Below are 13,300 nucleotides of genomic sequence, written 5' to 3' on the forward strand. Positions count from 1 at the left end.
GGTCACAACTGCTTAACTTACATTGCCTCTGAAATAAGCCTAGACTGCTCGCGCCACGCAGCCTAGAGGGTGAGCAGGGGTTATTTTGGGAGTGTAATCCCCTTGTCCTGACTAGAGGAGAGGGTCGCTATTTGTCACAAGTACCTACCTGTACCAACTAGAGACCCCCAAATCTAACAGTCCTGGTGAAAGTCTGCAAGTCAAAAAATCTCAAAAAAGTTTCCAAGACCGACCATACAGAAAGGGACTTTGTCAGTTTTTAAGCCAATGTGTCTTATTTATTGCTTTCTCCTGCTTGCTGTTGCAGGCAGGACACAGTCTCCTAACGCTTTCTGTTTATTATAGCACGGGTGCCAAGTGCATTTGAAATGCAATAGGTCTCACATTTGCGAGAGTTGGAGAAGTTTGCATTGTAAATGACAATGCCTTTTATTTATCTGTTTTAAAAACAACACATACATAAAAGGCATTGTAATTTACAATGCCAACAGCTCAAACTCTCCTAAATGCGAGACCTATTGCATTGCAAATGCTTGTTAAACCAGGCACTTTGTATCCAAATAAATGTTTAGCTTCTAAAAAGCCTACATGTCTGTTTGAGACTAGTAGTGCTATGCAAATAACTACATTTAAAAGACAACTTCGGACACTACTAAACTCTAGTTTTGATTTTTTTTTTTTTTTATAAATGTTGTGGTCTGGATGATACATGATTATAGAATCCAGGAACATGAATTAACTTACTGCGTTGTCCGGGTCAGATTTGAAATTCCACTTCTGTTGGTCTGCGATGGCCTGAGTGAGGAAGCCCACAGCCCAAATAGTCCATCCCAGGTACTCTCTAACACCCAAGGGCCTATCGTGCTTCTCCAAATTTAGGATCAAGGTTGGAGCAAGAGTCACAAATATCCAGATTCCTGTTAAAAAGACAAACCAGATTACTGCAATGAAGCACAACAGGATGGAATCTGTAATAGAGTGAGTACATGGACGAGAAAAGGCTATTGTTCCTATAGAGCACAAAAGTGAGCTTGAAACCTCTCACCTTGCACTGTCCAGTACACAAAGAAAGTCCCTGGATTTTCACGAACATGGTTGAACCTCTTGTCCTGTCCCTCCTTCAGGATCCGCAAGAACAGAAAGCCACCCAGTCTGAGTAAAAAGAAACAAGCAGTCAATTTATATCTGGGAATTATGGTTATTTTCAAGCATACATACCACTGAAAGTGGATCAGCCCCGTGCAGTCCCATCAATACTAAACAAACAGTAACATCAAAAACAATAGGGTATGTGGACCCCTTTTTAAGTTTTACATGTAAAGATACAACACCCTAGTACAAGAAAGCATCCTTGCTTATTTCATCTAAAAGTTGTTCAGTGAAAATAGCCATTTGTCTCTTGGTTTTATCTAAAAAGTCATAATTTGTATTTATCCGCCAGGTGCCTAATCTGACCCAACTACCCCTTCTAACACACTGATTTCTGCAAGGTATTTCCCTTTGTGGCTTACTGGACGCATGGCAGCACAAAGCAGACATACCTCAGGCCCCACACTGTGACCAGCCCAGTCTGGATCTTCTGACGCAGGTACTTGGTATCACCCCACCTAAGGCTCAGGTTCGCCAGTAGCACAAAGGTCCCACTTCCTAAAAAGGCAAAAACCTACTGTTAAGTACAATTTGAAAACAGCAGGCAAAACGTGTAAGCGTAAGCATCTCAGCTTCTCCCTCCACGTACATTTATATGCACTCGGGGATCGCACCTGCTTTAAGTGCACCAGGTACTAAACAAACTCCTGTGCTGACCAGTATAAATTCTTAAGCAAATCGGACATAACAACCACTCTGTTATGGACACAGCAGCGGCTTGTGTGACAAATGCAGCCATTGATGACGAGCTAAGGTGTAAATTAAGCCTGGGCGGAATCTGCAAAGCGCAAAAAAAAAAAAACTAAGCCTTGCTACATAGAGCTCCATAAGCGGCATAGTGCGTTAGATAAATGGTGTTTGCTGTGATTTTCAGTGCCAGGTGCTTGTCCGCACTGTGCAATCATCGCGAACGGTACCATGCACACCGCAAGCAGGCGCTGCTTTCCTTCTGCCGCTCGAGTAGATTTTACTTGAGCGGCAGCTTTCTCAATGTGAATGGACGGTTTCTCAACGCGAGCGATCCTGAGCATGCGTGACCACTCGCAATGAGAAATCTCACCGGGTGGTTGATTTTCCACGCTCGCCAACTTGATGTTGACAATCGTGAACAAGGACAAATCGCGCAGGGAAGTGGATTTTCCTCGCTCACGCTCGCCAACTTGACGTAGACAAACGCAAGTGGAGTTCTTCAGAACTCCGCATAACGCGGTGTGCGGAAAACTCGGCTTTACCACCCAGACTTAGTGTAAACCTGTCCCCAGGTCCATAAGCACGTCGGTTTATCACCTTGCCACATTCCACTGGCACACCAAACACCAGGCCTGCCCAGTTTTCCCATATCATTGCCTTGCCTGAACACAGACAGCATATGGCAATAGACTTAAACATTCCTTTTCGGAAGGAGACTAACTTTGCAGTCACATCAGATTAGTGAAAGCAGCATCTCCCAGGAACGTAGAAGCAGCTCCTGAGATAGATCTTGAACACCGAAAATGATTTTTAGCACTCTGTACAGCCCATTTGGAGGATGGTGACTGCATTTAATGAAAAATGTGAATAAAAGATAGACCTCGGGAGTACCAGTGCTTTGGCATGCTACCACGGACCTAGACACAGTGGCAGCATTTAGACAACTACCAATAAAAGAAGTGCCACCGCCAGTAGTATGCTGTGAGCTACTACTTTATTGTCTTCATGTGGGTAACTTGGTATAAGTGCCGCCAGAGAGTTGTGCTAATGTAGAAGTTGTTCTTTCTTTGCAGAAATTGGAGTGTGCATGCAACCTTTGGGAAACACAATCTCTTTAAAAGTTAGAGGTTGCCCGTGATATACGTGACCCACAACAGTGTTAATACAAATTACCTCTTTTTTGGACGCACATGCCCCATATCCAACACACCTCTCGCTCCTTCAACATCCAATTGTAAATGAGTGCTTTTACATACAGGAAACTGGCAGGGCTGTGCAGTTGATGGCCTGGATCTCATCTCAAGAGACTTCTGTCTCTTCCCACTTAGGAGCTGCCTCATCTGCTTCCATATCTACTAAGCTTATGCCAATCTCCCTAGAGATCACCTTCCAAAATTCTATGCTTTCCCACATCAAATTTTATATTAGTCTAGTGATCCACCAGTCTAACAAAATAGACAGCTACACCATACCAAAACCCCCTCCGACGGAAGGGGGGGGGAGGAGGCAGAAGAGTCATCCCGGGGAGCCATAACGGAAACCATCAGAGATCTAAAGGGCACATTTGAACCAAAAATAGACACAGTGACCCTAGAAGTGAACCTAATCAGAACAGACATGTCTAAGTTAAGAGAGAAAGTCGCAGTGAAAGAAACCCACATCGCCCAACTCCAGGCCACTACAAAATACCTACAATCTCCAGGACAAACCCTAACTGAACAAAATACGACCATGGCGGCCCAATTGGAGGACCAAGAAGGGAGAGCAAGGAGAAACAATATCAGAGTAGTGGGGGTTCCGGAGGGGGCAGAGGGCCATCGTGTGGATCTACTCCTGGAGGACCTGATACTAAACACACTGAAACCCAAGAGACTCTTCAATTTCTTCTCTGTCAAGAGGGCCCACAGGGCGCCGATCCCTCCGCCCAAGCAGGGGGCTCCGCCGAGGACGATTATTGTAAGATTTCTTAATTACAGAGATCGATGTCCTATTATAGATTACAAATAGCCAGGGTGAAAGCTGACATACAATACCAGAATGCGCAGATTAGTTTCTTACCCGACTTCACCCTGCTTGTACAAAAGCAAAGAAGAAGCTTTGAATCAGTGAAAAGTGAACTCCGTGACTGCAACATGAAGTACATGATGTTGTTCCACGCAAAGCTCAGGATAATGGCAGAGGGTAAATCATGGCACTTCACTTCCCCGGATGAGGTGTGGGAATGGCTGGAGGGAATGAGGAGATCCCTCTGGCAGGCTGAACGCAACTGGAAACAGCACCCGTCAGCAGCCCATCACCATCTTCTCCGTCAGTCCAAAAACGCATACAATAGGAAAATCCGTAACAACAAAAAAGAATTCTTTAGAACAGAATTGGAGAACGCCAAGAAGAGACGGCGCAAGCTATTCGAACTGGTTAAACACCAATCTAACAAACTGGCTAAGCCTCCAAAGAAACCCCCAAAATGCTAATAGCATGCAAGGAATTTTCCTCCTTTTTCTGTGACAAAATCTCTGCCCTAGGAAATTAACTTAAATTGGCTACGCACTCCCAAACCACATTGGCTCCACCTCTTTGCTTCGCGCTGCCTTCCCAGCGTTCATCCAAAAACCTAGCGCACTGGTCCAACTTCAAAGTTTACGACAAACATTCTGCATCAAAAATTCTGTCTTCCTTAAACCCGAACAACCACTACAACAATCCTCTCCCCTCTAACTGCCTAGTCGCCTTATCTCAAGGTATCATCCCCTCTTGGACTGCAATAATCAACGCATCCCTCCTACAGGGAACGATATCGAACTCTCTTAAAGCCGGCCAAATTGTCCCTATCTTAAAAAAAACATACGCTGGATCCTGCATCCCCTGACAACTATAGGTCTATATCCAACATCCCACTCCTAGTGAAAGTTCTTGAGAAACGCGTGCAGCAGCAGCTGAGCCAACACATCACCAACTTCCACCTACCACCTACTAGACTACTTCCAATCCGGTATCAGATCTGGTCACAGCACTTAATCCACCATCCTACACATCGTGGATGATGCTTACAAGCCCTTGACCAAGTCAAAACATGTCTCCTAATCCTCCTCGACCAAATCCTCAGCTTTCGATCCGGTCAATCATGAAACACTCCTCGAACACCTCAAACTCAGGATCGGATTGGCACTGTTCTCGAATAGTTTAGATCCTTCCTCCAGAATAGTTCACAGAGAGTCCTAATCAATGGCAACTCATCCACTCCCACTCCGATCACGGTTGGAGTGCCCCAAGGATCAACCCTGTTCCCAACCCTTTTCAATCTTTACCTTGTACAGCTCACAGAGGTGCTTCGTACCGCCAATATTGCATACCACATGTATGCCGACGACACTAAGATCTACATTAAAATCTCTTCTCTCGAGGACATTCTCTCCCCGAATGAAGCCTTGAAGCGGACGGTGCATCGGCTCACCTCTAACCAGCTCAAACTTAACACAAAAAACACAGAATTTCTCCTTATCTCCCCAAACAAAAACTACCCTGACATTCAAGAACGGATCAAGGCTATCACAGCATTCAACTGCCCCCCTATCATTGTAGACTCGGCCAAATCCCTTGGAATAACCCTTGACGGCTGCTTGAATATGCGTGGCCATATCAATTTGATGGCCAAAACCGCCAGATTTTACCTGAGCTACCTAAGAAACCTGAAACCCTTCCTCGACACTCCAGACCTAAAAATGGCAATCTAGGTGCTAGTCATTTCCAGACTAGAATATGGATGCTCCACCCTCGCAGGTCTACCCAAGAGCTTGTTGGCCCCACTGAAAGCCTGCCTTAACGCCAGACTCCGAACAGGTTCAAAGAAATTCGACCACATCTCTCCTCACTTGAAAGCTCTAAAATGGCTTCCTTTGTAAGCCAGTATCCAACTTAAGTTGGCTTGCATCACTCACAAGGCTCTATACTCCAATTCCCCAGCATTTCTGGCCCAGAAACCTGTGATATCCGGAGGGACTAGAAACTCCTGATCTGCCAGAGACCTTTTGCTCCAACTGGCAGGCCTATGAAAAAAAAAAGTACAATCTGGCCTTTTCTGTTGTTCTAAATGTTAATGTATCTCCCTTTTTTTCCCATCCCAACTGTTTCCTACCCTCCTAAACCCTGCGTTTGCCTCTTATCATTCCTGTAAAGCGCTTGAAAACCCTCAAAGGTCTGGTTCGTGCTCTGAACCAAAGACATAATGGGAAACCCTGAAGACGCTCCCCCCCCCCCCCAAATATAAATTACAAAAAAAAAACAATAAAGATATGGTCATGGAATGTCAATGGCCTCAACAATGGATTAAAACGGGCCACGGTGTTGCAGTTCCTTAAATGGCACTCCCCTGAAAACGTCCTGTTACAAGAGACCCACTTGGTGCAAAGCCTTTAATTGATATGGCTACACCCTACTATCACACTCGGGATACAAGTCAGGGTCCAGGGGTACCAACATATTAGGCAAACACTCCCTTCCCTTTGTGCAGGACAGATCCTAGACTGACCCGTAAAGGAGGTTTACAACGATAAGTGGGTCTTGGGAGGGTAGGAGGCGGAATCCATGCTCCCTCTATGCCCCCCCTCACCCCGGGTCTGCAATCTGCATCACTGGATGCGTTGGGCCCACTACTGGTGGAACTACCGGAAGGGTGGTGGGTACTTGCAGGGACATGAACGATGTTGTGTCACTCGACTTAGATGTCCTGGGGGCTCGGCAGTGGGAAGACTAACAGGACCGTTGAAAGAATACCTCTGCACAATGGGCCTTGGTGACATATGGAGACACCATTACCCATATACCAGACACTTCACACACAGTGCCACCTCACGTAAAAGCCTCTCTAGACTAGACTACATACTAACTCAGACACACAGCCTCGGAGAGTTTCACAAAGCAACACACATAGCAAGAGGGGTGTCGGACCATTCCCCGGTGGGAGGGCCCTCGCAGGGACCAGACGCTGCACCCGCAAATCGACCCATGGCATCTTAAAGATCCAAAAATTAACTAGCAGTTAGGAAACAGACCAGACAATTGTTCGTGGAAAACAAGAGCTCAGTGGCATCGGCGGTGACTCTCTGGGAAGTCTTTCAGGTGGTCATCTGAGGCCAGACTCAGGCATTAATAGGGGCGGCGAAAATTGAAAAAAAGCTGCAATGCCTCGCTCTGGAGGATGCCATTTCCAAGTTGGAAGCTCAGGTGGTGGAGCAAGGGGAGAGCGAAGCAGAAATGGGTCACCAACTAGGGCTTCGACAGCGAGAACTAAGAGACTTAAAAGAAGATAAGGCCAGGGCAACACAACACAGGCTCTATGAGGTGGGCGACAAGGCATCCAAACTCCTAGCCTGGCTGGATAAAAAAAAAAAAGAGCACTGAACACAATTGGGTACCAAGCATAATAGACGACAAAGGCGAGATCCATGTTAAAGGCAGTGAGATTTCGGAGGTATTCGCCTCATACTATGAGTCCCTCTACTCCTCCTCCGTCCGGAAGTCAGAAGAGGAATGCACAGAGTTCCTCTGAGACATTCAGCTGCCAAGGCTATCCACAGACGACTGCGATGCTGATGGAGGACCTCTTGGTGGAGGAAATTATAAAAGGCGACCCGCTTTCTGCAGACAGGAAAAACGGTGGGGCCTAAGGCCTACAGGTAGAACTATTTAAATGTGCTTTCGATCATGCAGCTTAGCACCTCCATAACATGTTCACTGAGGCGGGGGGAGGGCACTCCCCTATGATCAAAGAATCGCAGTGATCGTAGTAATACCTAAAGAAGGCAAGCCCCCAACCAATTGTGGGCCATATCAACCGATATCTCTCTTAAACTACAAGGCCAAAGTACTGGCCAAGGCCCTCTCAATTTGACTCTGTAAAGTCATAACTTCCCTCATTCATCCAGATCAGGCAGGGTTTATGCCCAATAGAAGACGGCTGTTTGGGGTCATCCATATAACATCAGAACGAATAACGAATCCAGCGGCCCAGCTATCATTAGATGCCAGAATGACTTTTGACAGTGTGAAATGAGAGTATCTATTCACAGTTGTGGTTCACTTTGGCCTCGGACCTAACTTTGTGAGCTGGGTGAGGTTCCTCTACCACAAACCACTAGCAAGGGTGAGAGTCAATTCCGTGACGTCTCGCGAATTTGAGTTGCAGAAGGGGACAAGACCAGGCTGCCCACTACCCCGCTTCTGTTTGCCTTGGCTCTGGAGCTACTTGCTGCCTGGGTACAGCAAGACCCCTTGATCTGGGGAATCCCCTATCAGGGATGACTGGGAGGAACGCTACCTGTGCCATTGGTTGCATGGACTTGTTTTAGGACTACTGGTAGGATTAGGGCCTTTATTGGACGTAGAGATCAGGGTGTTTGAACTGATTGGGTGCTTGGACTAAGGCTAAGATTGGTTGTAAGGTCCTGGTCTCCTATTGGTTCCTAGATTTTAGGGCTAGTGTTGTGATTGGATAGGGTTAGGGGTAGGGTTCCCATTGGATGAAGGGGTCACCTGATTACTAGGGCTATAAAAAGGCCAGGCTTAGGGCATTCTCAGCCCGGGCGTCGAGGACAAGGGCAGTTGCCTGTTTGAGACTGTTAAGGACAGAGAGGACAAGGGCAGTTGCCTTTTTGAGCCTGTTAAGGGCAGAGAGGACAAGGGCAATTGCCTGTTTGAGCCTTTGAGACTGGTCGGTACTAGGGCCAGAAATGCTGCCCTTTTACTCATTTAGCAATACCGAGCCCATACCATCCACAAACAGAGCAACACACTCACACCAAATGTACACCACGCACAACACTATGCACAGATTAATGTACCAGCCTGCACTACAAACCCAACCAAACCACATCTACAAACCCTACTATCCCAACTACCACACATATCCACCATCACCAACAAACCGTACACAACTCTATCCTATACCACTAACCAATACACTCATCTCTAACACAACACCAATCAACACCATACAAAACTACATCCCATTCAGACACACTCTCCCTGCTGTAATGACACCTAACAGACCTTCCACAGTTGTCCAACAAACACCCTCCTCTCCCTTCTACCATAATAACACAAATGCACAACACACATACTGCAGCACACCACCACACTTTGTAACTGTAACTCTTGCAACACATATACTTTCAATGTAATTATGGATCTACATATTTATCACTTTCTTCTAATTTAGCATTTCCAATGCACTACCCTATTTCTCAGCCTATACTTCACTCAATATATCTTCTAGCCTAACCTTCCGACTCATCTCAAACGTCTTCTACTACTCCTTCCAATGCACTACCCTATCTCTCATCCTATACATCTATCAATATATCCTCTACATCCACTCTCTCATTTATCCCAAACCCCATACCACTACTATGATTGCCAAAATAACCCTTTCTAGACTCTCTCCTACTCTACCCCTGCTTGTATCATCTGACACATCTTTTACTATACTGATCCCCTAAAACAAACCTTTCTAAACTCTCTCCTCTGAGTCCTCCCCTCCAAAACTCCTTTTTACTCATCCAAAAGCCTCCTCCTATTGCTAGGACCTAATTTTTTTTTTTTTAAACAAACTTTCACTCTTTTATCCCTCCACTATCCTTTTCAATCGAAATTAACAGACTAACATATTCACTTCTCAAATTCCATTTTAAACTATACTAATATACTACCCAAATAACTGAATAACATGTCCACTACTCAAATTACATCATTTTTTTTTTCTATACTAATTTTCAACAGTAATCCTTTATGGGTTCCAGAGTGGCGTGCTACTCACCAGAAAAGCAATTCATCATCCATCAGGGGTAAAAAGTGCTATATAATGCAAATCTTTCTTCCCCTTTTATCCCTCCGCTGTCCTTCTCACTCCAAGTATCTGACTAATATCCACCACTGAAGTTACTTCATATTTCACCATATTAATTCACCACTAATCCTTCGTAGGCTTCCTGAATAGCGTGCGTCAACAAGCGCTATATAAATACAAACCTTTGTCCTCCTCTATCCTTCTGCTATCATTCCAAATAACTGACTAACCTGTGGTAAATAAATAAATTACCGGTACTATTTTTCTATGCATTAAAGGTAAAAGGATAGCTCAATAAAATGAGAGGCAGAGTCCGTGGTATCGGAGTCATACGGGCTTTAATTAAGTGGCTCGAGCCAATGGACATCGGGTTCCATCACCTGCTAAGGTTCAGGAAGGGACAGACAATCTCAACCTCGATCTCAACATTTCATTAACATCATACAGTATATATAGTAGAACCATACAGTTGCATTGAATACAGTAGGCGTAACAAGTGAAAAAGAAAGAAGATAAGAACATATGGGCGTGAAAAGAAGGCGTGCACAGGGCGTACACGGAGGTGTGTGATGTAGACGTCACAGAAGTGTCATAAGTGGGTGGACACATGGAGGGGGCTTCATGGGCAGCTGGAACCTTTAACCTACTGGTGCGCGCAAAACGAGTCATGACGTGTAACTGGGGAGAGCTGGGGGGGGCGCTGACTTCTAGCACTAGTAGAGGAGAGGAGACTGAAGTCTAGGATGTCAGAACGACCTGTACCTATAGCGTATCTGATATCTTGTGTTTAGAGTACATGTTGCTTGATTCTAAAAGTCATCAGGGCAAAGGCTACTTGTCACTAAAGCTAGTGTATGCATATATTTCTTCATGTATTGCGTGAACTATGGATCTCTTGCTTGGACTAAATCACTTGCATGGAGACAGAAAGACTGGACTGTAGATGGATATGTTTATACTGTTCGTTAGCTAGGAATGTGAAGCCGGGGAGCTGAACAGATAACTGTAGGCATAACATATTCTTGGCAGGCAGGCCAGGCCGAGCCGGGCACCGCGCTGCTTGGCAGGAAGTAAGGGAAGGGTCAGGGATGCGGGCGGGGCTGCATCTCTCGGAGTGGTTCAGGAGACTTGAGGCCTGGATCTCGTGTCCGGGCCCTGCAGAGCCCTAGAAACGGGTGCAACTCGAGGATTTAACGTGCACCATGTAAAGACATTGGCAACATAGGCCTAAAAGCCTAATTCACGTTGCTTTCAGGAGGACTGGATAACTGACATACTAACGTTGGACGCAACTGTAAATGCGTCTTTATATTCGGTCATGGAGGGAAAATGCATATTAATCATGCACATATATTACATGCTGGGGAACACGTAGGGACACATAGCAGGGCAAAATTCAATTTTCCTCATTCCCTCCTTGTTCCCTACGTTCCCTTCAGGAAACAATATTCATGATACCATCTATCTGTTCATACAGCATCATTTGCTCGTCTTTTTTCTTTTGGGAATGGGATTTTGGACGTGGAATACAAGCTGTAGCGCACAAGCCGCAAATCGCTGGGCCACATTGTAAACAGAGACAACAACTGAATATGATCATTACTACTACTCCCAGGAATGACAGTACTTTCCATCCCCATGCAGATATTACACTCCAGAGCCAGCCGGACCAAGTCCAGGTGCCTGGATTCTGGTGTAGCTGATGAGCTATTTTATGAAGTCTTGTTATTGCTGAATACACAGACGGTGCGTTATTAGGAATGAAAACGCAACAACTAGATCCGATGACTCTACAAGCTCCGCCCCTATCGGCCAGTATGACGTCAAGAACAAGGCGGTTCTGAAGAACAACAAATCTCATAGCAGATTGCTCTTCTGTTAAGTTACCTAGAGCGGAAGTAGTCTCATTCACTACTGCTTCAAGGGTTCTGGTTAACCTGCGTATTAATTTACTATTCTGGACAGGACCTATGAAGAAAAAGAAACCTTTATTGAAATCCGTATACTGTTCCAATGCAGTTTCAGTCTGATCGACAATTGGGGGCTCGATCTCCCTTCTATGTCTGACGTGTACTAGATGTGTATTTCGGTGATAATCAGATGGGGCCAGGAAAACCGGTGGCAGTAGGAATGCAATGTAACATGTTCCATCCCAATCTAGGGGCAAACGTACATAAGCGGTCTGACCACATATAAAATAGGAATGACGTGAGGCTTTGAAAGTAGATTTCCCACTGTCACTGTACTCGACCATAGTAGTACAATCACTGTGTCCTAGATGTACTGAACCATTCTTTCTAACACATAATTCGCCTTTCACTGGTAGAACTGTTATAGAAGGCAAGTCTGGATTGGTCTCGGACTGAACATTCAAAACCATGAGGTTGGAGGAAAAATTACCTAGATCATATACTTCATTTTCTAGATCTAACCCTGTCCTATGAGAAAGACCGTCCTTGTCTGGGAAACAGGTTTGATTCATAACTGTATTCAGAAGGGATTTATCGTCTAAAGATGACGTCAATGTAAACCATGCTCCACACGAACCATTGTGTGAAAACGGATAAGGAAAGAGTGGCAGAGCACCCTTCACTGTCTGGTAAGGGGGGAGTCGACCACATACCCAGCAATTAGTGGCATTGCTGGTCTGGTGCGAATAGTGTAACATACGAATAAAAGTATTATTGCGCATTGCAAGTCGATAGGATAACTCGTGAGGGGGTAGATCACTAAATGTGTGCTCTACTGTATCATTAGAGGAAAAGGGTACATGTGAACCAAGAGGAGGAAAGAATACGTGTAATAAACAACTTATACATGTGATCGTAAGACTCAGAAAAAACAATAACGTAACAATGCATCTACTTCGGAGACTTTTACAATATTTCATTTTCTTGAAGCTTCGTCTATCTCTCTCACTAGGTGGGTCTATCTCATACATGTCAGGAACCTGTCTAACCGCTTCACCCGAGGGGGACTTAAACAATTAAACGCTGTCTGACTTACTAGACCTTAATTTAAGTTTATACTCCTGCTGCGGAGTTCTCTAACAGGGGAAGTTTAGAGTCAGTATCGGGGCAGTCCTTGAAAAAAGTCTTTGGACGCAGTCCATGGAAACGCTTGATGTGACTGGAATGGAGCCAGCCTTTTCTTCCTTCTAGCTTTACGGCGGTCCTTGTGGTCATCAGAACGAGTTTTGGCTCCTTCCAGCGGGGCTCCAGAGGGCTTGAGCGATCAAAGTTCCGAACCAATACTAGATCACCAGGAACGACCTCGTGCGGTTTCACCTGGGTGTTGTCCGGGAAGGCAGCCGCGACCTGTGAACGACAAGAGAGTAGTGCAGACATCAAGGAAGCTAGGTAATCTGTCAGCATGTTACTGTCAACATCGGTGATTTTACGAGGCATAGGGGTACCCCACATGTTCGGGGGACGACCGAAAACGACTTCATAGGGTGACAAACCAGATCTGGAGTGAGCGACCATTCGCATATAGAAGAGGGCAACCGGCAGGGCTACCATCCAATCTACACCTTTTTCTGCACAAATCTTCGCTAATCGTGTTTTCAGAGTTTGATTATGTCGCTCGACGAGGCCAGCTGCCTCGGGGTGTCGTACGCAG

The 13,300-nt window shown here is 45.5% G+C and overlaps 1 protein-coding gene across 1 annotated transcript in view; it reads right to left on the minus strand.

Annotated features, from left to right (window-relative positions):
- The window catches only part of LOC144832986 (uncharacterized), a 56,932-nt gene that overhangs the window by 16,760 nt on the left and 26,872 nt on the right, over positions 1-13,300 (minus strand). Inside the window, exons 2-4 of the mRNA XM_078689135.1 lie at positions 1,542-1,647; positions 1,046-1,152; positions 745-917 (exon numbers count right to left, since the gene is read on the minus strand). Coding sequence (XP_078545261.1) covers positions 745-917; positions 1,046-1,152; positions 1,542-1,647 — 386 coding nt within the window. The remainder of the gene's footprint in view (positions 1-744; positions 918-1,045; positions 1,153-1,541; positions 1,648-13,300) is intronic.

Source organism: Lissotriton helveticus, chromosome 1_1 (assembly GCF_964261635.1).
Source record: "Lissotriton helveticus chromosome 1_1, aLisHel1.1, whole genome shotgun sequence".
In the NCBI taxonomy this organism is placed as follows: Eukaryota; Metazoa; Chordata; class Amphibia; order Caudata; family Salamandridae; genus Lissotriton; species Lissotriton helveticus.